The sequence below is a fragment of the Chrysochloris asiatica genome, unplaced genomic scaffold (genome assembly GCF_000296735.1).
Source record: "Chrysochloris asiatica unplaced genomic scaffold, ChrAsi1.0 scaffold00141, whole genome shotgun sequence".
NCBI lineage: Eukaryota > Metazoa > Chordata > Mammalia > Afrosoricida > Chrysochloridae > Chrysochloris > Chrysochloris asiatica.
The window spans coordinates 2050296-2075281 of record NW_006408659.1 but is presented as its reverse complement, the minus strand read 5'-3'; the positions used below and the strand labels follow the sequence as shown (position 1 = coordinate 2075281).

At 39.7% G+C, this 24986-nt stretch overlaps 1 protein-coding gene across 1 annotated transcript in view; it reads left to right on the top strand.

The window, feature by feature from the left end:
- PLCB4 (phospholipase C, beta 4) overlaps positions 1-24986 on the top strand; it is a 206198-nt gene that overhangs the window by 159710 nt on the left and 21502 nt on the right. The window contains exons 25-31 of the mRNA XM_006870417.1: positions 351-439; positions 1180-1330; positions 11361-11410; positions 11497-11562; positions 20658-20773; positions 22644-22719; positions 24094-24269. Coding sequence (XP_006870479.1) covers positions 351-439; positions 1180-1330; positions 11361-11410; positions 11497-11562; positions 20658-20773; positions 22644-22719; positions 24094-24269 — 724 coding nt within the window. The remainder of the gene's footprint in view (positions 1-350; positions 440-1179; positions 1331-11360; positions 11411-11496; positions 11563-20657; positions 20774-22643; positions 22720-24093; positions 24270-24986) is intronic.

Sequence of the window (24986 nt, the reverse complement as noted above, 5' to 3'; positions counted from 1 at the left end):
TGTACTTTAATCCTCAAAATGGCATCTTTGCTTTTTAATATTTTAAAGAGGTATTTTGCAGCCGATTTGCCCAACTAAATATAATTTAGTCTTTTGGTTCTAAAAATAGTTAGCACTTGTGACATCTACTAGGAACAATGTGTACTCATCATCTTATTGAATTCTTACAGTAACCCTTCAGGGTAGATAGATGATCCTAGCCCTAATGCTTTAAATGAAGAAACTGAGTCTGTGAATGTTAATCAGTTTGTTCAAAATCATACAAATAACTACAGTGAATAGTTTACTGGCTGAGTTTCTTGGTACACTTTCAATAGAATGGAATTAGAAGCTCAGTGTTTTTCTTTCAGATATTGTGGATGCATTGTCGGATCCAAAGAAATTTCTCTCAATTACGGAAAAGAGAGCAGATCAAATGAGAGCTATGGGTATTGAAACCGTAAGTAGCAATGGTAGATTAATACAGACAAGTTAAGGAGGTCAACTGTAAAACAGTGATTGTAAAAGAATATTGAAGTAATAATATAATGAATTCAAAAGGTTTTTTTTTTCCTAAAGGAGTGTATCAATTCAATATTTCATTGGCCTACTAAAGCATAATATATTTAACAAAATATGACCATAGTGTAAAAGACTACCATCATCCATTACCAGTGTTTTGATTCACGTCTGGGGACCCCTTTCCCAATAGAAGCAAAATGAAAGCATCTATGACACTTTTAAGAAATTTTAAGAAGTATCTATGACACACTGCAACACCAGCTAGCCCAATCCAGTGAACTAACAACATAGCATTTATTGTTTGTTTTGTTGTGTATGTTTCTACCAGTACTGAACCCTAATCTTCTCATTTACCCCAGTGCACACTTTGTTTATTTTTAGATGCTCCCTTAACCATACTCCTCAGTATGGAGTGGAAGCATCAACATTCCTAGTATCTAGACATTGAGAAAGTGTGCCGTGCTTGTAAAGTAGTTGGATCATTTTTTTTCTTGGCTTGATCCTTTGTTTCAAGCCTAAAGAAACCATGTAATCTTTACTCCTGCCAGGCAGAAAGCCATTAAAATAGAAGTCTTTGAAATGGAAGGGGAAAAATTGAGTGGTATCTTAATGATGTGTAAGAATTGAGATATCATATCTCAATATATCATTCATTTGGGTCATTTTTTTCTATTCCAGAGTGACATCGCAGATGTGCCCAGTGACACTTCAAAGAATGACAAGAAAGGAAAAGCCAACACTGCCAAAGCAAACGTGACTCCTCAGAGTAGCTCTGAGCTCAGACCAACCACTACAGCAGCCCTGGGGTCTGGCATGGAAACCAAGAAAGGTAGGGCGAGTTCTTTGGGCACCTGATCTGTTCTGGCAATTGTAGAGTCTTTCTGAAAAGACTTTTGTATGAAGGTATTTAGAATTTTTAGTTACCAATTTTCATTGTCCCATAAACCTCAAAAGTAGTATGTTTCCTTGTAGATTTGACAAACTGTTTAATTTCCCTGAGTGTTTAGTACCAAATCATCAATGGTTTTCATCTGTAGGATCCTCTGTAACTTGATTCCCAAAACTGTAAATGTTTATGTTTTTTCTTTATGGGGGAAAAAAAAAGGTTTTCACATATTGATGATTTAGATCACCTCCATACTCTTTTGGATACTATCATAAACATTTATCTGGACAGGCAATGAGTTCATGAACCAAGGGTCCCCATTGTTGGAACATTTCTAGATTTCCTTGTTGTTAATTGGTCCCCTAGGCAAATGTTGTTGTTGTTGTTGTTGTTATCTAGTACTGCCTAGTCAGTTCTGACCCATAGTGACCATGTATAGGGTTTCCAAGGAGTGGCTGGTAAGGTTGGACCACCAACCTTTCCATTGAAAGCAATTTTGCAGTCCAGCACATTAACCACAGCAACCCACCAGGATTCCAGGCAAATATTAGCATCCACATTATTGTTTTTCTATAAAATTATCAGATGGGCATTTGAAGGCCCTGTGAGTGTCACTATAAAACCTTTTGTGTCCCAGGTGCTAATATTCAAGCAGTATGTAAGAAACCAAGGAGCTCTGGTAGCGTAGTGGTTACGAATCGGGCTGTGAATCGCAAGGTCAGCAGTTCAAAACTACCAGCTGCTCCTGGGAGAAAGATGAGGTTTTCTGCTCCCATGAAGATTTACAGCCTCGGAAACCCTGTTCAGGGTCACTATGGGTCAGAACAGACTCAAGGGCACTTAACAACAACACCAACATGTTGATACCAACTGAACAACAACACTTAACAACAACAACAAATGTAAGAGACCAACTGAACTGTTATTTAAAGTTGGTTTCCATTCTTATTGGCTAACTATTACTCTGATTGGAGGTGTCCAGGAACAGTAATTAAATATTTTAAATATTTTTCTTAACCATGAATCATTTACAAATGATGTGGTACTGTAGGATAAGCACTGGGCCACAAGGTCGATTTGAACCTCAAGATGGTGGTTCAAGCCCACCAGGTGCACCTCAGAAACCCTACACAGGGTTGCTATGAGTTGGAACCAACTCCACAGCACTTAACAACAACAACATGAATAATTTATAAAACTCACTTTTGTTACTTCAGTTTCTATGTTGTTTAATGTTTTTTTTTTCTTTTTTTTACTCAGTATTTATAATTTTCATTTATTTGTGAATTCATTGTCCTTGGTAGAAGTTGTTCATACACATAGTGCTACAGTTGAAGTTGAGAAAACGAGATTTTTCCAAACAAAGTAATTTAGTAGGAAACTAAATGTGCATTGAGCCTTGTGAAGCAAATTAGAAAATGAGACTTCACAAAAGTAGCCCAATTTGTCCTTTGCTAACAGCTGTCGTTCTGTTCTTCCCTGAAAAAGAACTGAAGCAAGGTAATGATACAGATTTTGGCATTCTGTACCAGCACTGGTCATTACATTAGCCAGTCTTAGAGACAGGCTGTGGAAAATGGGAGAGCTTTGTGTTTGGTTAGAGATCTTGCACAAAAGTACATGGAGACATTAATAATTATAGGGAGTTAAGTGGTCTGAAAAGCACCAGCTTACAGAGTAGAAGAATTATCCTAGCTATAGAAGAGAACATGTTTGTGCTTCGAGCTGCCTTCAAAGCACTGCTTCCAAACAGGGCTGCATTTGAAGGAACCAAATGTGTATCACTTCCAATGTCCTCACAAAGACACCACGAGTATCAGGGTTTGCATGCTATTTCATTTTAGCCTTTTATTCCAAAGACTTGGTCTGTTATATGAGAGAACCCTATACATGGTCAGGGGTAGAAGACAAGACGGGCTGCCGTACAGTGGCTGCATAGGGCAGTGTATAACAAGGGCTGTCTACTTAGAAATGGGTGCTCACTTACAGTAAGAGTCCCAGAAAAGACTCACGGATGAAACTGCTATTGAATTGGGCAGAAATCTGAAATCAGAAACCTGGCTTGAACAGAAAGAAAAGGTGGAGGAGCCAAGAAAAAGGCAACTTGGGAGGAAGCAACTTAGGTATGAGAAAACAAATGCAAATAAGGACAAGTGGTTCATTTTTTTCTGGGCTAAAGAAATGGTTCTAAGAAGACAATAAACAATGACAATTACAGGACTATTTCAAGAATTTTAATATGATCTTGTTAGAATTCATTGAAAGGGAAAGATATGAAAGGCCAGTTAAGTACTTTCTAATAACACTTATCACAGTCTTAATATCTAGAGAAAGAGGTTATTATAGGCAAGACTATGCCTCCATCATCAGTGTGTCCATGAGACCATGCCTGGTAGACAGCTACCAGTCCCGAATATCAGGAATCTACCAGTCCCTGATAAATTAATGACCCGTAATAGCAGGAATGGACTAGGTTGGAAGCAACCAAAGGGAAAGAAGAAAAGGAAGGAAAAAAAATAGACATAAGTGGGTAGATTAGATAAAGATTTTAAGGAGAAGGAAGCTCAGCCATAACTCAGGGATTTCAAGGACAGAACTCAGAAATAGATGGTGCAATGAAGAGAAGTGTAACAGTCAAGATGTGTAACTCATTTTGGAAAAGAAAATGATTCTAGTTCTGGGCATCATTGAGTTAAAGCCATCGATGATCTATCTGGGCATAAACACATAGTAGGCAGTAAGATAGAAGGTTCTGAGGAGAAAGGCGTATGATACCTTTGCTTAAATGGGCCAGGTAAAGCTGTGGTTGGTCTAGATGAGGGGCAGAGAGAGAGAAGGGGGAAGAGGTGAGGGGAGGGAAAGAGAGGAAAGGACAGGAGACAAGAAAATAGGAGAAGAGAAGAGAGAATGAATAAGTATATGCTTGGAGAGGCACAATTAAAGCAGGAAAAATAAAACCTGCGAGCTCTGCACTATAAGAAAAGTTTTGACAAGGTATTGTAGACACATCTAGAAAAGTAAGACCACAAAATTATTGTCGAATCAAAGAAGAATGGGCGATAGGGGTGGAAACCAGAGTAGAGTAAATTAATAATTAAGACATAAAATAATGGTAGCATGTTCATAGGAACCAATGGAGAGAAAGAAGTCTAATGGTGAAACAAAGCTCCCAAGAACAGCTGAATCAAAAGAAATGGAGGCATCCTGCTGAATAGGGAGGGAAGCGATGTGTTCTGTCTGATCCAAGAAGAAGGATGAGTGAACACAAGTCTCAGGGTGAAAAGGAAGAATTCGGACAAAGTTAGAACTTTGACAGATGATGTATTTGTTAGTTTATGTTATTCTGCATAACAAATGACCTCTAATTTACTAGCTCGAAAATTCATCAGGTATTGAGAGTCTTTGGGTTGATTTGTCTGGGCTGACTTAGCTGACATGGTTAACTGCTGGACTGACTAGAGACTAGACGAGCTGGATGGCCATCCTCACATGTCTTATCAGTTGACAGAGTGTCTCAGATCATCTAGAAGGCTAGGCAGGCTTGAACAAATCATGTTCCCAGAATTCTAAGAGCAGCATTTTTGAGGCCCATTGGTCAGAGCAAGTTACATTCAAGGAATGGAGACATAGACTCCACTTCTTGTTGAGAAGGGAAAACATTGTAGCCATTTTTGCAGTATACCACAATTGACTTTCTTCTGATCCAAAAAAGGTGGATAAATTACCTTCTTCCTGGAAAGAGGGAGGCAGAGCTAAAGAATAAGAATATAGAAAAGTTTTGTAATAGTCCCTGGCTAGAGTGAGGAGGCTAGCCAAGCACACAGGGCCCGAGTGAGGGTTAGCGACATGAATTAAGTTGATGTAATGATATGATGTAGTGAAGTGAATTAAGTTTTAAATCCATTACTTATTCAAAATTGCCCAGAAGCTCAGCAAGAAGTATATACAAAGTAGATCTCAAGGGGAGACCCAAGTTTGAGATTGTTTTCATGGGGTGGGTCCCAAAAGACTGAAAATTCTGTGTTTAGAGGGTCTATCAAGTTAGCTATTGCTTTAGAACAGACAACACCAGAAATCAATGCTTTTTTTTTTTTTTTTTAAGTCAGCATTGATTATTGTTCATAGGTTCACAAATTAAATGGTTTTTCTGGTCATGATTAGGCTCACTCAAGCACAGTGGACTAGGTATACAACTCTACCAATCCATGATTATGCTTGTCCATGTCTGGGAATTGTTCCAAAGTTGCATTGGCTGAGACAAACGATCACTCTTCAAATGGACTTTTATTCTCTCGCAGGCTAGCCTTTTGAAGACAAAAGGCTATGGCAAGGTTCTAAGATGGAGAATAGAAGTGTTACAAGTTCTCTTGGGTCCTAGTCTAATAACTAGCGCATTGTCTACATTCTATTACCTGAAGCAACTCGCATGGTTACACCCAGATGCAAAGAATGGGGAAATAGACGCCACATCTTAAGGGGTGTAGTTGCAGAGTCATGTTGTAATAGATGTAGATGCCATCAAAATCTTAGTATCCAGGTTAAACTCAGGTGAGGCGATGCTAGAGGGGAGCAATGCTCTGGAAAAGGATGACGAGACCAAGGAAATAGGGTGAAAGGTCAGCTTGGTGGATGTGAAGAAAGGAGTGAAGGTGAAGCCATGAAGACTGTGATCAGAAAGAGGGAGCACTGAGCTACAAGTCTCAGAGGAGTGACAGTTTTAAGCAATACTTACATCCTATTCACAATTGTCCGAGGAAAGTGAGGTAGAGAAGAAAGCTTCTACAACAGAAGGCTTCACAGAAACCAGAAGGAAAGCAAACAATAGATTCCTATTATGGATGTGAAGTCATTATGTTAGATGCTTGGGAAAGCCTACATCGGACAACTATGAGCCAGATGCTGAAGATTATGAACAAGGTCAGTGGATTTCCTAGGAGGGATACCTACCTATTCTTTTGCATGACAGCTTTTAAGAGAATGGCATAGAATTAGACAGTGAAGTCTTCAGGTGTTCTTCCCAAATGAATTGGAGTGGGACTAGGAAATGGACTACTCCAGAGGCCTTTGGGAGAAGACATGATATTTGAGACCTCAGTCTTCCATTTTCTTTGCAGACAACTGTCTTAATTTGGGTCACCTCAAAGCAGACCCGGAAATAAGTATTCCAGTAGAAGTCATTTATTCTAGAGGTGGGGTGGGCACTAGTAGAATCCTGAGGAAGTAAAACCAATACCCAGATGGTTTTCAATCCACTTACCACTGAGTCACCTGGAGTTTAACGGCCCTAGAGTAACTCTGGAGACTAATTTGGACTTGCCTCAGAGGCATCCTCCTCTAGAGCAAAATTGCTGGGGAATGCAGAACTCAACTCTGATCAGTTTTTCATTGAGAGTTTCTGCAGGCTTTGAGGGAGGTGGGAGGAAGGTAATCCCCCAACAATTCTAGATCTTGAAAGAGTGCTGAAGGGAGCTTTGTAGGACAGAGAAAGTCTGCAGGAAAGGAACTGCAGGTGCTGCCAATTGGAAGTCAAGTAGTGTGCTTGGTGTGGGGGAGGGTGTTGGTGGTGTGGACTGTGTTTACATCTATGAAGGTGAGCAGTTGTGAAGTTCTAAACAGTCTAAGACAGGCAGTCAAACAGCAACAACTGCACCAAGACTATTCTAGTTTCTTTTTAATCTTAAGAACAAGGAATTATGAAAATTCAACTCCTAGTGAATTTCCAATAGTGGATTGAAAGTAAACAAGTTACTTTTAAGGTGTGACTCTGTGACATAATGCACTGGACAGCAAAGTCAATTTGAATGGCAAGTTTGGTGATTCAAACTCAACAGCCGCTCCTTGAAACCCTATACAGGGACGCTATGAGTCAAAACTCACTTGGCAGCACTTAACAACAATAGTGATAAGAGAAAAATAATTATGTAGTGAAGCATCAATTTGCCAGAATCTTTGGAGCCAAAAATGTGCTGCCTAACCCTGCTTTTGCACCCAGAACTTGTGGGCCTGAGCTATCCAATACAAGGGGGCTTCAAAAAGTTTGTGGAAAATTCCATTGTCTTTTTTTAAACGTTTTATTGAGAGTTTGATGAAGGTTTACAAGTAGGTAATTCTTTTTACATTCAACAAATCATACAGTTCATTTCATCTCAATGGTTGCAGTTCCCTTCAAGGTAATATCACTTATCCCACTTCCGCCCTGTGGTTCTTGTTTCCCAACCCTTCTGAATTTTGTCTTTTGAGTAAACGCTGCCCTTTTAATCTTGAATGATTCACCATTCTAGGGTGTGCATACTTTGCTAGTGTCCTTTCCCCCCCTATATGCCTGTGGCTGAACACTGAACCACGAGGGTGTGTTCAGGTCCAGACCAGAAGGGTGACCAAGGGCCATAGTTTTGGGGGTTCCACCAGTCTCTATCTGACCAGTAAGCCTGGCCTGTTTTATAATTTTGAGTTTTGTTCCACATTTTTCCAGGACCTTGTAATGTGATCCTTTTCAGAGCAATCAGTAGTTGCAGCTGGGCACCATCAATTTCTTTGTAGTCTCAGGGTCATGAAGGCTGATGGTCACATGGTCCACTAGTCCTTTGGACTAATAGTTTCTAAGTGCTTTCAATTTCATATCTCTTCTCCAGACAGGGAGAAACCAATAGTTGCACCAGAGATGGCCAAATCATGGGCTTTTAAGATTCTATTCGATACTCACCAAAGTAGGATGTAGAATATGTCTTTGTGGAATACAATTACTTTATCCTTTAATTCAGTGGTTTTCATTAACTTTTAAAGTATACTAACCACTAGTCACATGGGACAATTTAAACATAAGTAATCTGATTTTTTTTTTTTTTAATTAAAACCTGAGCTTCTCAGTCCCACTAGCCAATTATGAGTATTCAATAGCCAAATGTTGCTGGTGGCTGTCAATTTCCAAAACATTTCTCTCATTGTAGAAAGTTCTACAGGCACAGTGTTCTAAACCTGTAAGATGAAGGGAGCAGGCACCAATTCCTGCTCCATAGAGTGTTTGTTTGTTTTTTAAAAGTTTTTATTGTGAATTGTGTGTTAGTTTACATGGGTGAACATTATCTATACATTCATCCTATCGCACTTTGTTTTGTTTCAATGATCACAATCCCCTGCATGTATCATCAAACACACAAAGGGTACACCCCAAACTCCTGCCCCCCGACCGCCAGCACACAACCCCTCTCCCTCCCTGAGTCCAGAGTCCCAGCCACTCCTTCTGTCCACGTCATTGCCTCTGCCTCCATCCCTAGTGTCACTGCCTTTCCGGACACGGTCTTGCACTTTGCTTTTCTCCCTTGATGGTTCCAGGGATCTCAGCTCCTGGACTGCAAAATCAGCCTCTTCCCTCCTTTTGTTACCAAACATTTACATTTACCATTCCAACACTCACTGTCAGACCTGATAGCAATCATTCCCTATTGAACAACAGGAGTCCTTTCCCCCTCACTTTTTATTAACCCCATCCAGACAGGTTGGAAACAATTCAGTGGAGGGTTCTACCTTTCCCTGTATCCTCTGGAGCTAGGTTCCCTTTGAAATCTTGTAAGCCAGTCACTGCTTTTCTTTGTAGTTCCCCCATTTTGGATAGCTGTAGAGTATTTTTTAAAAAAAACTAATTCCGTTATAAATTTAAAAATCCAATCCATTACCTTTGAGTTAATTTTAACTCTTAGCAAACCTGTAGGACAGAGAAGAACTGCCCCATAGGGTCTCCAAGGCTGTAATCTTCATAGAAGCAGACTGCTACATCTTTCTCCCATAGAGTTCCTGGTGGGTTCAAACCACTGACCTTTTGTCTTAGCAACTGCACATTTAATCACTACACCGCCAGGGCTCCAAATCAGTAATATGAATTGAAAATTCAAAAAGCTGTATGTGGAGTCCTGGTGTGGTGCTGTGGGTTAATATGTCAGACCACAAAGCCGTTTGAACTGCAAGCTCAGTGGTTCAAGCTCACCAGCTGCTCCTCGGAAACCCTATACAGGGTCGCTAAGGGTCGGCACCAACTTGACGGCACTTCACAACAACAACATATGTGTCTTTCTCAACAAAATGAAGACTATGTAAATCTAAGGTTCCTGCTTTTGTATTTTCTTATTGCTGTTGTTATGTACCATCAAGTAGATTTGGACTCATAGCAACCCTTTATCAGGCTTCCGAGTTGCTGCTGGTAGCTTTGAACTGCCGATCTTGTGATTAGCAGTCCAGTGCTTACCTTACAGAGACAAACTAGGACTCCATTTTTTCCAGGACCAAAAAACAAAGTCTTCACATCAGACTGGGTGATTTGCTTCGTTTCTGGAGCACTTTTCATCTAACCAAATCCTATATGTTCATTTTACAGACAAGACTCAAAATATGCAAGGAGCCACTCTACTACCCCACCTGACCTCCCATAGTCTGCCATAAAGCTGAGAGTTAGCTTGTGACATCAGAATCCAGAGATGTTACTGTTGTTAAGTGCCTTAGAGTCGGTTTCAACCCATAGCGACCCTGTATAGGGTTTCTGAGGAGTGGCAGGTGAACTTAAAGCACCGACTCTGTAGTTCAAACCAACCTTACAATTCAGTGCATTAACCCACATCACCACACTAGGACTCTACATACATACCTATCATAAATAGTTCTTACAGATTGTAACACTCAGTTCTCCAAACCAAGACTCTCCTTTTCTAGCCTAAACTCAGATAACCTAGCTGAGCAAATCTATAAATGAATTTAAAAAAAACAACAAACAAACAAGAGCAATAAAAACCTGGGACTCAGTGATTATCTTTCGTAAGTATCATACTTAGCCTTTGGGATTCCAGTAAAAATCAATTATTATACAGAGTTCACATTCATTCTGTTTGCCTAAGATGAATATCTGCAGTCAAACTGAACAAGTTCCAGAATTCTTTTACAACTGAGGTTGCCATGACAATAGTTGGCCAAGCATCATTCAGGTAACAGGATGACTTAATATATTTTTCTTAGTCTTTTAAATCTTCATTACAGCATCCTGTTATACAGTCGTTTGGTTTGACTTAAAGAGCACTGCAATGCTCACTAGCATGGTGCTTAAACACTATAATTACAAGAAACAAGCTGAAGAAAATATTTTGCTTTTCTCTGGTAAGAATCACATTTAGGAACAGAGTTGAGAGTTGATTGATGGATATAGTACTGTGCCTTGAAATACAGAGATAAAATCAATGCAGTAGAGACTGTTGTGCCCAGATTCCCTTTACAGGTGAGTTTTGAATCCCCTGATCTCTAAGAGTACTGGCAGATAGCAAACCACAGCCCCTCTCCAGAGATTGCCCTCAGCTACTTGAATTGCCTTGTCTGGAAATGCCTGGAAGGTTTTGTACCATCCACTCAGCCATCAACTAGGTAACGTAGGGTCACATTACAAAAATCCAGCTTCTTACTTCTTGTAGAACACTCCTGGAGTGCCAGCAAAGCCCCCTGTGGGATCAGGTGGTGGCTCTATTTCAGCTGGAAGTACTTATGACCTTGAATCTCTGTCCTATCCTGGTTTCTCTCACTTCTTTGCAGGGTCTCCTGAGAACCCTCCTTTAATAAATCATCTGCATATGAAACCTTACCTCAGGAAACCCCACCTAAGAGAATAAACATTTTCATTTTCTAGTTAATTGCTTTGTATAGGACATGAAGCTGTTTCTATCTATAAGATGATATATAAAGGTGCTTTAGTCTTTAGCTGGGATTTCAAGTGTTTGCATCATCAGTTGTTGCTATTGTTGTTAGTGCTGACAAGTTGGTTTGAACTCATAGGTACCCTGTATAGGGTTTCTGAGGGGCATCTAGTGAGTTTGAACCACCAACCTTGAGATTCAAACCAACCTTGTGGCCCAGTGCTTATCCTAGAGCGCCACACCAGGACTCTTTTTTTTTAAATATACACAGTGATTTCACTGATTTTTTTTTTTTCTTTTTTTTTAAGGTATTGAACTTATTCCTCAAGTGAGGATAGAAGATTTAAAGCAGATGAAGGTAAAATTGCTTGGCTGTTTAACAAGCATTCTTGTACTTTGGCTATATAAAAAAAATTATTTTTGGTGATTTTTATTTTTGCACAGGCTTACTTGAAGCATTTGAAGAAGCAACAGAAGGAGCTAAATTCTTTAAAGAAGAAACATGCGAAGGTAAAACGTTTTGTGTAGGTGTGGGTGTGTGTTATGTTGTTTTGTCTGCTTGTTTTTGCTATCAGCTTTCTGATGAAAACCTAAATTTATTAATGTGTTATGGACAGACGAAGCATTCACAGCCAAAAACACTACCTGGAAGCTGATGCCAGCCAGTTAGAGCTCTGGTAGTGTAGTGATTACAAGTTGGGCTGCTCAAGGTCAGCAGTTCGAAACTACCAGCCATTTGTGGGAGAAAGATGTCTTTCTGCTCCTGTAAAGATTTACAGCCTCAGAAACCCTGTACAGGATCACTATAAGTTGGAACCGACTCCATGACACATTTCTACTACCCTTACCACCTTTCTTATAACTGGTTAACAATGAAATTTAAAAAGAGAATAGAATGGTTATCAGTGATTTTTAATCTTCCATTCTAACAGTTATTTCAAAAGCATAACAAAACTTCACACATTTGTTCATTGTTTAACAATAATATGACTTTATATATCATGTATTAGGCCATAACCCGACTATTGAAGACCAGCTGACAAACTTAAGCCCGCTAGGTCTAAATTCTCCAAGTCACTGTGACATAGGTCACTAAGTAATGTGTGCAGGTAACTCTGCACTGTTTCCTCACTGGTACTGGCGAGTAAACCCCTCCCCCCCACTGTTTAAATCCACTTCTGAAATATATCCATTTTTCTTTTACACCCACAGAAGAGGTTTTTTGGTAGTTATTGTTGAGTGCCATTGAGTTGGTTCCAACCCATAGTGACCCTTTTAGGGTTTCCAAGGAACAACTGGTGAGCTTGAACCACTGACCTTGTGGTTAAAAATGACTTTGTAGTACAATGCATTAACCCACAGCACCCCACCAGGACTCCTTACAGATGTAAGAGGCCAGCAGCAGGTCAGCAACCTGCTTTCCAGCCCCTACTTTGAGATACTCTCTGTGTTCAGGAAAATGCAGTCCTCCTTCCTTCCTACCTAAAGAAAGATAACAGCAGTGCTACCACTGGAAAGACAATGTGCGTTGTCTTCCATTAAGAAAACAAGAGAAACTTAATTTTCTGGCTTGATTGAAGGGACAGTCTGAGTTCTTTTAAACTAATTTTACAATCTCACTTCTTTATCCTTGATCCAAGTCTTGACCCAATCAAGGCATGTCCTGCAAAGTTGGAATTAAACAGGGTACTTTTTAATAACTCCAAATATTCAGATGCAAAGAGAATGCCATGGAACATTGCCATTTCTCTAGCAGCCTGTGTTCCTTTGAGAAATTTAGCCTAATCTTGGCCTAGTAATGTTCCCTGTATTACTGAACTGATGGCAAATAGATTTGCTGATAAAGAGGTCTTTTCAAAAAATGTTCCCAAGTTTCATGAATAATTCCATCCAGTGTAATTCCTTCTATTGCCACAGGGGAAACTTGCCACAGATTTTTATAAGTGACAGCTATTTGGGACAGAGCTATTTAAAGTAGTGATTTCAGCTTTGTTGGGTTTTGGCAACAAACTGGAATATAGAAAGGCAACAAGAAGAGAGAAAACAAATGTGAGAATGCAATGTAAATGACTGTTGACTTATTAGAAATGGAGGCACTGCCCATAGGACAAGTTGTGTTCCAACAGATTTTCATAGCAGATTGAGTTTCTGTCTTGAGGCAGACACTTCACTGGCCTTTGGGTTAGTTGGAAACATGTATGTTGGCTTCACTCTCATTTAATATTTACTTGAGACATGGCCAAGAAATATACAGTCACTGATAATAATAGTGTCATCAAGGATAGCAGCTAGAATTTATATATGCTCCTGATTTTCCAAATGCTGCCCTACATGTATTATCTCATTAATCCCCCCTACCCTATGAGGTAGGAGTCCTGGTATGGTGCTGTGGGTTAATACACCAGTCTGCAAAGCCATTTGAACTGCAAGATTGGCGGTTCAAGCTCACCAGCTGCTCCTTGGAAACCTTATACAGGGTTGCTATGATTCAAAAATGACTTGACGGCACTTCACAATTACAACAACCCTGTGATGTGAGTACTTTTTAAAGCCCCATTTTGCCAACAAGGAAATGAAGGTTTCATAAGATGAATCAATTTACTTAGTGTCCAGTTAGGGAGCAACAGAGCAGCTACTTAATGCCATGTCATGTGATTCCAGAGCCCAGGCTCTTACCACATTTTGTTGTTGTTGTTGTTGTTGTGAAGTGCTGTTGAGTCAGTTCCGACCCAGAACGACTCTGTACAGGTTTTCCAAAGAGCAGCTGGTGGGCTTGAACCACTGACCTTGTGATTCAAACTGACTTTGCAATAGTACAGTGAATTAACCCACAGTGCCCCACACCAGGACTCCTATACTTAAGTCTTTGAGATATTGGATGCTTCACCAATTAAACAAGTTCCCAGCATTGCATCCAGTGTGGCAGCACATGGGACTTTCAGAGAATCTTTATCTAGTTTGGACATTGTTAAGTGTGCTAAGAAAGAATGTCTCTCACTTTTTGGGGGCTCAACCTACATAATGTTGAGCAGGGTTGCCTGTTGATTCTCTTATCTGAATCTTTGACGCTTGAATCAGCTAACGAACCTATCTGTTTCATCAGCAAAGTGATCTACTTGGGAAGTTATTTTTCTGTGAGACAGTTTTTAAAAACCCCAAACCAGTGTCCCCAGCCGCTCTTTCTCTCCACATCATCATCTTTGCCTCCATCCCTAGTGCCACTGCCTCCCTGAGAAGCTGTGTGCTGGCGGCCATGAGGCAGGCATCTGTTTGTTTGATGATGCATGCAGGGGATTGTGATTATTGCAGTGAAACAAAATACGATAGGATGAATGTAAAGATAATGTTCACCCATGTAAACTAACACATAATTCACAATAAAAACTTAGAAAAAAACCCACCAAAACCAAACCAATTGTCAGGGAGACAATTCCAATTCATGGCAGCTCCATGCATGCCAGAGTATCACTCCTCTGTAGGATTTTTCTTGGTTTTGCTTTGTTTTAAAGTTTTTGTTGTTAATTAAGTGAAGTTTACAGTACACATCATCAGTTTTACATTCAACAAATCATATACTTTGTTTCATTACAATGATTATAATCCCCTGATGTACCATCACTTAGCAGTATTTCTCTGTATTCATTTTATTTCTTTAAAACAAAACAAAACCAAAACAAAACACTCAGGAGGCATATATTATAATTTAAACCACCAAAGGGCACATTCTGCAAGTCTGCCTCCTGTCCGCCAGCTCTCAGTCCCTCTCTTCCCATGAATCTAGAGTCCTCCGCTGCTCTCTCCTCTCTCCAAGTCCCCATCTCTGCCTCCATCTCTGGTGTCTCTGCTTCTTTGGATAATGTCCGGCATTCCGCTTGTGCTCTTCTCCCTTGATGGTCCTAGGGTCCTCTGTTTCTGGACTGTAAGATTAACTACTCCTCTGTTTTTGTTACAAAACTTCTACCTTTACAATTGTGACAGTCGCAATTAGTCATGATAACAGTTACTATTGAATAGTGAGAATCTTATCCCCATCTTCCAGGGTTTTCAATGACAGATTTTTCAGGAGGCTGCCAGACCTTTCTTTAGAGACATGTCTGGATGGACTCAAACCTCCAGCCTTAGGGTTAGCAGCTGAGCCCCCTTAACCATTTGCAACACCCAGGGACTCGTGAGATAGTTTAGAGGTGACTTTAATAGACCTTCCTGCCCACCTTAGGACTCCTTCCGTTGTCTTCTTTCCTGTTGGCAAAGAACACATTAATATTAATTTATTGTATCATATCATAATTAGTAAGTCCCACATGGTAGAAAGAATGCAAGTTGTCCTCATTTAAAGAAAACAGCCATAAGTATTGTTGAACCCTATATTAAAATGAAGTCCTAGTGTGGTGCTATGGGATAATTAAAATAGAACCAAAATTTAAAAGAGGGGTTTGTTGTTGTTGTTGTTAAGTGCCGTCGAGTCGGTTCCGACCCATAGCGACCCTGTACAGGGTTTCCGAGGGTGTAAATCTTTACGGGAGTAGAAAGCCTCATCTTTCTCCCGCGGAGCAGCTGGTAGTTTCGAACCACTGACCTTAAGGTTCGCAGCCCGATTCGTAACCACTACGCTACCAGAGCTCCTTTGTTGTTGTTAAGTGCTGTCAATTCGATTCCCATAGTGACCCTGTATAGGGTTTCCAAGGAGCAGCTGGTGAGCTTGAACCACCAACCTTGCAGTTCAAACTGACTTTACAGTCTGATGCATTAGCCCACAGTGCCACACCAGGACTCCAAAAGAGGAGTTTAAAGTTCCCTAAATTCTACAGTCTGAATTCGTATAGGTTTCCCTAGCAGCTTTAGTGTGCATAATTTGAAGCAAGTGTTAGCTTTCATAATTCCTTAGGTCAAGTAACAGAGCTAAGTTACCACAATTCAGTATGGGTTGTTTTTCAGAATGCTTTTATGAATCTTTCAGAATTATTTCTCTGAGAAGGATAATGCATCATTTTCCATATCTTCATAATCTTCAGAAGTTTAACTCACAAGCTTTTGATGATAAGCTTATAAATTAATTCATTCTCCCCCATTAAATAAATATGGAACCCACTTTTCTGTCCTACTTGCTTTGGTAGTATACTTTATGAAGTTGGAAATCTAGGGTCTCTTTATATGAAGCTATGTAGTGGTTACGAATTGGGTTGCTAACCTCAAGGTCGGCAGTTCGAAACTACCAGCTGTTCTGTGGGAGAAAGATGAGGCTTTCTGCTCCCGTAAAGATTTGCAGCCTCGGAAACCCTGTACAGAGTCACTATGGGTCAGAACCAACTCCATGGTACCTAACAACAACTACTAACAAGGCGTCCTGGTGTGGCACTGTAGAATAATGCACTGGAGTACAAGGTCAGTTTGAACTGCAGGTTGGTTTATCCACATGCCAGGGGTCCCAAAAGAATGGAAGGCCTATTCAAGCCTTAGCTCAGAACTAGAACACCATCACTGTCACCTCATTCTATGGGTTCAAGCAAATCATAGGCTAACCCAGATTCAAAGGATAATTACAAAGTCATATTACAAAGGGATGAAGATAATTGTGACCACTTTTGCACAGTTTGACAGGCATCATTTGACAAATGGGTGATTTGTATCTTACTTACAAAAAAGGTATAACTTGAATTACATCACCTAGCTTTTAAATGATAGAGCCAAGATTTGAACCAAAATGTTGCCTGACTCTAGAACCAATTGTACTTTTGCTGATTCTGAATGTTCTCATATTTCTGTTTCTTCTCTCCACATATCTCTTTATGGACTAAGTATAGGTTTTTAAAATACAAGTAACTTGGCTTCTCCTGGGACTAGTTTGTCAACCCTTGAGCCCACAATTGAAAGCTGCATAAAAATGTATTTTATTTTGTTCTTGTGGGGTCTAGACAAAGCATTTTAAATAAGTTCTTCTCTTAAGCACACTAAATTCTGAGAAGTTTTTCTCTAGGAATATTACTTAGCACATTTTACTATCCCTCGGCCTCTAAGTAGAAACCCTACTAATTGCCTACGAGTTGCAAACCAGACCTTCTTAGAGAATCAGAGATTCACCATGTTGTCAGTCGATGTTGTTAAGTGCTGTTGTGTCAGTTCTGACTCAGAGTGACCCTGTACAGGGTTTCCAGTGAACAGCTTGTGGTTTTGAACCACCAGCCTCGTGGTTAGCAGTCCATTGCTGATCATACAGCACCACAGAGTCTTACTATGAAACATCATGTACAGTTCTAACAGTTTTCAAGGTGGGGCTAATATTTGCCACTTCAAGGCCCTACGTTGGAAGGCCCTCCCAGGAGGAAAGTAACTTGGGCTGCACCCTCCCAACTATGACACCCATGGCTCAACCTCAGTACTAGGTTGTTAAGATCAAAGACCCCTCCATTGTCCACATCCAGTGAGTGTGGATAGGCTCATCTCTTACATATCAGCGTAGGCAAATCCTTCCATGTTTCATACCTAAAGGGAAATAGAATCTATTCACTAGATCCTAGTGGTGTAAGAAATAAATGTGTGGTATAAGGTCGGGGGCTAACTACAGAATGGAGAAGAAAATGTGAATATGATGGTCTGTCATTTGTAAAAAAGGAACCGTAGGAACAGGTGTGTGTACTACCCTTAAGATATAAGGAAGAAAAGAGAGGAGTAATGACCGTGGTGCTATGGGTAATGCACTGGACTGAAAAATCAGCTTGAACCACAAGATAGGCAGTTCAAGCTCACCAGTCACTTGTTGGAAACCCTATACAGGGTTGCTATGGGTCAGAACAAACTCAATGGTGCTTAACAACACCAACAACAACAGTGACCATGGGGGCACCAAATGAGATCAAGATTCTTGTTAAATTACCTGTTTTTTAAAAGATGGCAATGATTACTTGCTTTGGTCTCTTAAAATGCATCTACCACTGAGACTTCTATTTCTCTCCTACTCCCTAGAACTGCCTCTTCAATTTAAAATGGAAACTAAGGGAATGGTTGCTAAGTGTCAATTAGATGAGACCTAGAGAAGGTGTAGAAAGCAATAGCTTTCTCACCCTGCACATTACTCACTGAGGCCAGGGTTAGGTTTACTTTCATTAAGAGGCAGCATGCTTTTCTATTGTCCAGTGTGGTCACATCTTTAGAGCAAAAATTTTAAAACACAAAGTTAGATAAATATCCCCAGTAACATGTCAGTTGAAGAACTGCAATCCAAATGCCAAGGGGAGCTAAACCGGAAGTCAATGAGGGAAGCTGGCAGGTAGAGAAGACTGAGGAGCCCTCATCCCTATCCAAAGGGCAATGCAGACTGCCCTCCAGCCTTTGGCACCTGAAAAGTATGTGAGCCAGCTGTGTTCTCTAAAGGAGAATCATAACATTTGAAACTTTATTTGAAATTTTAGTATTGTTCTCTAATTCAACCTTTTCATTAAACACCATGTAGGTGGAAAAAGAACAAAACAAAACAAAACACATCTGTGGCCTGCATGCTGCCAATTTGCCACATCAGCATTAGAGTCAAATAAAATACTTGAGAATCCAACTAAAATTTGGTATTTCAGTAAGCCGCTAGAAGAAAATTTGCTCTTTGCTCCACAGGCAATTATGACTGCTAACAGTAAGACTTCTGCTAAACTCATTAATTATAAACTATAGTAGGATCTTAATGACAGACCAATGACCATCTTTTGAAGTAGAAAGAGTCAGAGACTTAGCAGCTACCTACAGAGGCAACTTAGTGGTAATCTTGGAGTCACATGTAGAACAAACATGATTTGCTCCATTGTTTTGCACCATCTCTGCTATATGATGATTCATGTTCATAGTCACACCCATTATTGGGATGAATTAGAGCATAATTTTTTCACAAAAGTTGCTGAATTTACTTTCAACATTAGTAGAAAATATATTATACAAATTATGATAAAAGCTAGACATTTATATTCCCTAAAATGTCCCAATTAAAATCGACTTTAAGTCAACACATTTAATTTTAGTACTTTTCACCTAAATGAATGAAACCATTCATGTCCCTTTCATAGTGACTTAATCAAAGGCCAGAAAAATTAAATCAGTGTTAGGCTTTTATGAACTAAGATGCGCTGAGAGATCATTTCTTGGCACCCTAATTTTACAGAGCAAGAAACCAGGGTTCAGCACAGGCTAGAAGATCCTTGAGATCAGTACTGAGGATCCCAATCCCTTTGCCAGGACACACTTCAGCAATCCTTGCTTACCACCCTGGGATAGTGTTTTGTATACCGATAATTTTTTAGGAGCAGCTTTCTAGTTATCTTTATTGACTAGAATCAACTTAATATGCTTCTAATTTTTCAAATTGTTTCTACATGCATTGCACCTCATAACCAACATATCAAATCATGTTTGTTCTACATGTGATTCCAAGATTACCAATGATAACCAGGGTGGTTGCATAACATGAACAGCATCTCTCCATTTTAGTCTCAATATAGCCCACTTCTCTAAATTTCTGAAGAGTGAAGCACAGATAGATTATCAAATATCCTTTAGATTTGAATATTACTAGTTGTACTGATTTGTTATATGATTAGTAGGTTGAGCAACTGAAACATTCAGACAAGTCACTGGTTATAGAGAAATGCCTTTCGTTGTTGTTAAGTGCCATTGAGTAGGTTCCAGCACATAGTGAACCTGCACAGGGTTTCTGAGGAGTGGCTGGTGAATTTGAACCACTGACCTTGGGGTTAGCAGTCCAGTGCTTATCCTACAGCTTCACACCAGGACCCCTTTCTTACTGGTCAGTAGGAAATAATGTTTATCGAGAAATACTTATTTTCAAAGTGTCAGTGTTACATGAAACAGATGAGAAAATACTTTAAATATTTGCAAAACTGAGGGCCAGCTTTCCTGAGTCCTCTGGCATCCTCATGAATGCATCTAGATAAGGAAGTCAGTGAAAAATAGCAAATGAATAAAAATCAGATGATGACAACAATCACAATAGTAAGTTGCATTGTATAGTGATGACACGCAAGACATTTCAAAAATTGCCAGCTGTTTAAAAACTGTCACATGATGAATAGTTATAGCTAGCATGTAAAAGAGAAGAAATATGGAGCTTAACTTGGATATGTGAGAGTGTCTGTGCAGGAAGGAGATAAGATGGGGATGTGTATGCGTGGAAGAAACTACTTTAGGATTGAATCATTAGCACTATCCGTGGTACATTGGACTGCTTTGTAAGGTGGGCATGTTCATTAGACCAAGGTTGGAGATGTTCTTGAGGGGATAACCCTGTGAAAGAAACACTTGTGTTAGATGGGAGATTCAAGATTATATAATCCTTCAGTTTTCACATTCCATTACTCCATGACTTTCCAAACCAAGAACCTCACAAAGCCAATGAAAATTATGCTTACTCAGTCCTGGTGTGGTGCTGTAGGATAAACACTGGGCTGCTAAACACAAGGTTGGTGGTTCAAACCCATCAGCTGCTCCTCGGAAAGTCTTGTTATGAACTGAAACCGACTGGACGATTCTTAACAATAATGACACATTAGTATTAAGTTGACCAGGTACATTGATAGTCCCACTTGTAACTGCCAATTCTTGTTGATCAGGAGCACAGTACCATGCAGAAGTTACATTGTACTCAAGTAGACAAAATGGTGGCACAGTATGACAAAGAGAAGTCGACTCATGAGAAAATCCTAGAGAAGGCAATGAAGAAAAAGGGGTAAGCACTGCTTGTTTCCTGCTGAAGGGTTTTTCCCTTTCTTGGAAGCAGTATTCTATTTTGTCTTTACCAGTGGCCTGGTTAGACCAAGAGAGGACTTAGTCTTGACTCTCCATGTCTAAAATGTATCTTTACTTCATTTTTGTTTTTATCTCTTAAAGGTAAAGTGGGGTATCACAGCGATACTCTTATTCATTATAAATCTATCTGAATGAGATATTTCATGAACTCCTAATCTGGGGATTGAATGGTCTTAAAAGTTTCTCACCAAATTAAGTTTAAGTGGAGGTGAGCCTGAACAAGGCCCATTTACGCTTTTCTTCCCAAACCTCTCCTATCGAACTAAACACAAGTTCAGCTCTGCCTTGGGGCTGTCTAGTGCAAACATTTCCCAATTACGTTAGATGATTGAAGTCTTAAAAAAAACACCAAAAGTGTTCAGTCTTAACAATTTCAAAAGCAGACATCAAATGCTTTCTTCTGCACAAGCATGTCATCCAAGGAGACTTTCTGCGCTATCCCAGTTGCCACCATTTACTAAAGGTCTGTGAAAGGAGAGACTGTTTACAGTGCTTGAAGATTTCCCTAAGCAGCATCAGTCTCCAAAATGCAGAAAAGGTTTCCTCTTCATCATTCTTACTGGTCGGTACCAAAGGGGGGAGTGGTTGAAGTGGAAAAGAAGAGTTTTACTCAAGCATTCTACAGGTGTGGGTTCATGGCAATAGTTAAGTATGAGGGGGCTTCAAAATGTTCATGAAAAAAAAATTTCCATTATCTTTTCATTCCATTTTCCACAAACTTTTTTAAGTCCCCTCATATGTTTCATGCTGAGTTTTTCCCTCGAGTGTATTTAAGGTAATGGTGGATGTGAGGAAAAGGCAGGACAATCTGAAGTTAGGAAAATTCAGAATTAACCATTTTGTAAAGCCAGAAAATAAATAATAAGGTTGATGAACTCTGGGGGAAAATGCAATCTTGATCTTTAATGTTACAGGAATTCTCAGTTGATGCTAACAGCTAAGGCTGTTAACTAGAATGTGTCATTGCTGTGAAAGATTTTGATTCAAATTCAACCAGGGGAATATGTGAGCAATGTTACCAGCTCACTGAATAACAGACTATAGCAAAAACATATTCAAAGTCAGCCTTTGAGAGTAATAGATTGGATGGAAGACTCGTTGTTGGAATAGATGCAGTTGTTATCTCTGAAACTCTTAATACTGAAATAAAGCCTTCTGACTTAGGCCACCATAAATCAGGGCATATATGCTGAAGGCAGAAGCTTGTTCTAATTTCAGCAATGACATGGCTATTGCAAAAGGAGAAAAACAATCACTGAAATAAGCAGTCATGGGTGCTGGGCAATTGCCTAGTATGTATTTCCTACTCACAATAGAATAAGAAGCAAAAACCACCCTATAATGCCAAGAAATTCTATTTTCTCCCTCACTGGCATGTTTAAAAGAGAAAAATCTGGCTTTGCAATCAAAACAGGAGAATTGAAAATTCACTTTGAAGTTGAGGGCCTATTTTCCAGTGTTTATCTCAAATAATATTTTATTGAATAAGTGAAAAATAGCTTGAAGACAAACAGGATCCAAAATGGAAGCCCTGACAAAGAGACCCCTAACAATGAAATAATTGCTAGGTCTGAAGTGTCTCTTTGTGAAGTGGTGGAATTGAGTGATCATAAGACAGAGAACATTTTGTAAGGTATGAATCTATTACTAGAAATATGAAGGCTGCCCAGTGAGCCATGGTACTCCAAGTTTGATGAACACATTGTCTTCATTACAAAGCTTAGTTGCACAGGGCTGCTGGAATGGAAGATATCTAACTTCTGACATCGTTTGCAATTTTCCATTTACAGAGGAAGCAATTGTCTCGAAATGAAAAAAGAAACAGAAATTAAAATTCAGACACTGACATCTGATCACAAATCTAAGGTAAGAAAATGCCCATTTTGTTACAACAGCTGCTTGCAGAAGACATTTTATTTTGTTTTGTTTTTACAACTGGTATAAATGAGAAATACAGCAGCCTATGGTTGGTCTGAGAAATCAGGGGACCCAGGGTTCACATATGCCCTGTACTCAGGCAATGATAAAAGCCATTTCATGAAACATCTTTTCCTTTGTCTGTAGAAATGGACTCACAATATCTATGTTATTGGCCTCAGAGGGTTCTCAAGAAGAGAATAACAAGAAATACTTTTTAATATACAGAACAGACTTCCCTATGAAAGTAAACTTAACAAAATGGCAAAACCCCACTCATATTAGGGCTTGAGTGACTCTTACTTACTGTCTCCTAACTTTGCTGTAAAAATTTGGGAATAAGAAAATAATATCAAGAGTTGATGTTCTTGGTTTTTTTTTTTAGGTGCCATTGAGTTAGTACCAACTGATAGCAACCCTATGCACAACAGAATGAAACACCGCCTGGTCCTGCGCCAACCTCACAGTCGTTGCTATCTTTGAGCCCATCGCTGCTGCCACTTTGCCAGTCCATCTCGTTGGAGGTCTTTAATGCCTTCCAACCCGAGGGTCTCATCTTCTAGCACTGTATCTGACCGTGTTCTGGTGCTCTTCACCATATTTCAATATTCAATAATCTGGTGCTGACAGTGTTTCACTGTTATTCAAGAGCATTTCAGTGACTGAGTATTCAAAAGTAGCCCATCTGTCCTTCTTCCTAGTCTGTCTTTGTCTGGAAGCTCAGCTGAAACCTGTCCACCATGGATGCCCCTGCTGGTGTTTAAAATCTTGTGGCATAGCTTCCAGAATCACAGTAACCTACAAGCCACTACAGTACAACAAACTGAAAGATGAGTGGTGGATGTTCTAGGAGACAAATCTAATTACTCAGATTTCCCCAAAGACACCAAAAGATAAGAGTTTGCATGACCCTTATTATTAAGTTTAGGGGCATATAACAGTTGAGTGCTATATCCCAATTGTGAATGCAAACAATTCTTTCAGTAAAAAAATGTTTTGTTTTGTTTTTTAAAAAGAACTTTTTTTAAAATCATAAAGGTCATAAAACTATAGCTGTTCATCAAACCTGCCATATGTCTACATGCAGTTCTGTCATCAAGCTCACTGGCCTTGCCACATATGTGGACCAGCCAAGTTCTTTAAGCTCCTGATCTTGGGCCTATGTATTTTATATCTGTTCTGCCAGAAGTCTATAGAGGCACTAAGCCATGTGTCTTTGAGAAAAGTCTTTCCCTACTCTGAGGTTCATGAAGAATATTGTGCTTTCACTTCATACCTGACTTATGAAAATCCAACGTGGTATAATCCCCTTTGTCTGAACAGGTCAAAGACATTGTGGCACAGCACACCAAAGAGTGGTCAGAAATGATCAACACCCACAGTGCTGAGGAGCAAGAAATCCGTGACCTGCATCTCAGCCAGCAATGTGAGTTGCTGAAAAAGCTTCTCATCAACGCTCATGAGCAGCAAACCCAGCAGCTGAAACTCTCCCATGACAGGTAGGAGGGGCTATCACACACAAACCCTGGGAGCCCTGCCCACCCAAGCAATAACATCTGGGGTCAGTCAGGGCCTTCATTCCCCCATTTTCCCATCAGACAGAAACACCATTCTTCATCTCCAGAGTGTAAACTCATATTTATTTTTTTAAAAGTGTATGTGTGAATCAAGGTAATAAGTGAAACCACCGTATTTGACCAAGATTATTACGTTTATGTGTATATATAATATCATACAGTCGATATGGGCAAGATGAGCTATTAAGAACTTGTCTCTATCATAAAAGGGTAACTATCAAATACTGTCATAGGCACCAACAGCATCTAGCTTGAAGGAGTGGTCCTCTAGGGTCAGAACTGTCCTTTTAAAACTTATCTGAAACCTCTTAGGGAAAGAAGACACAGAGAGTGATCAAGGCAAAGGTGTTAGACTCCTGGAAAGATTCAGTTCTGGTCATTTAGTGGCAAAACATAGAGAGCCTCAATCCCTCCTTTTGATTATTAGGACTTCTGTGAATTTCAAAAAAAAGATAGGCCTGGTCATGAGATGACAAAGAAGAACCCATTTATTTGCTCTCTCACTCAGCAAACTGAATATTGCATTTAAGTCCTAAGGATGGTGAGCTGGGCCTTTCCCCAGCTGAATGTCAGTTACGTCTTTGTTTCTTTCACAGCTTTCTTGTAGCTGTCTATCTTGCATCCCTTTTAGTGCCTTGT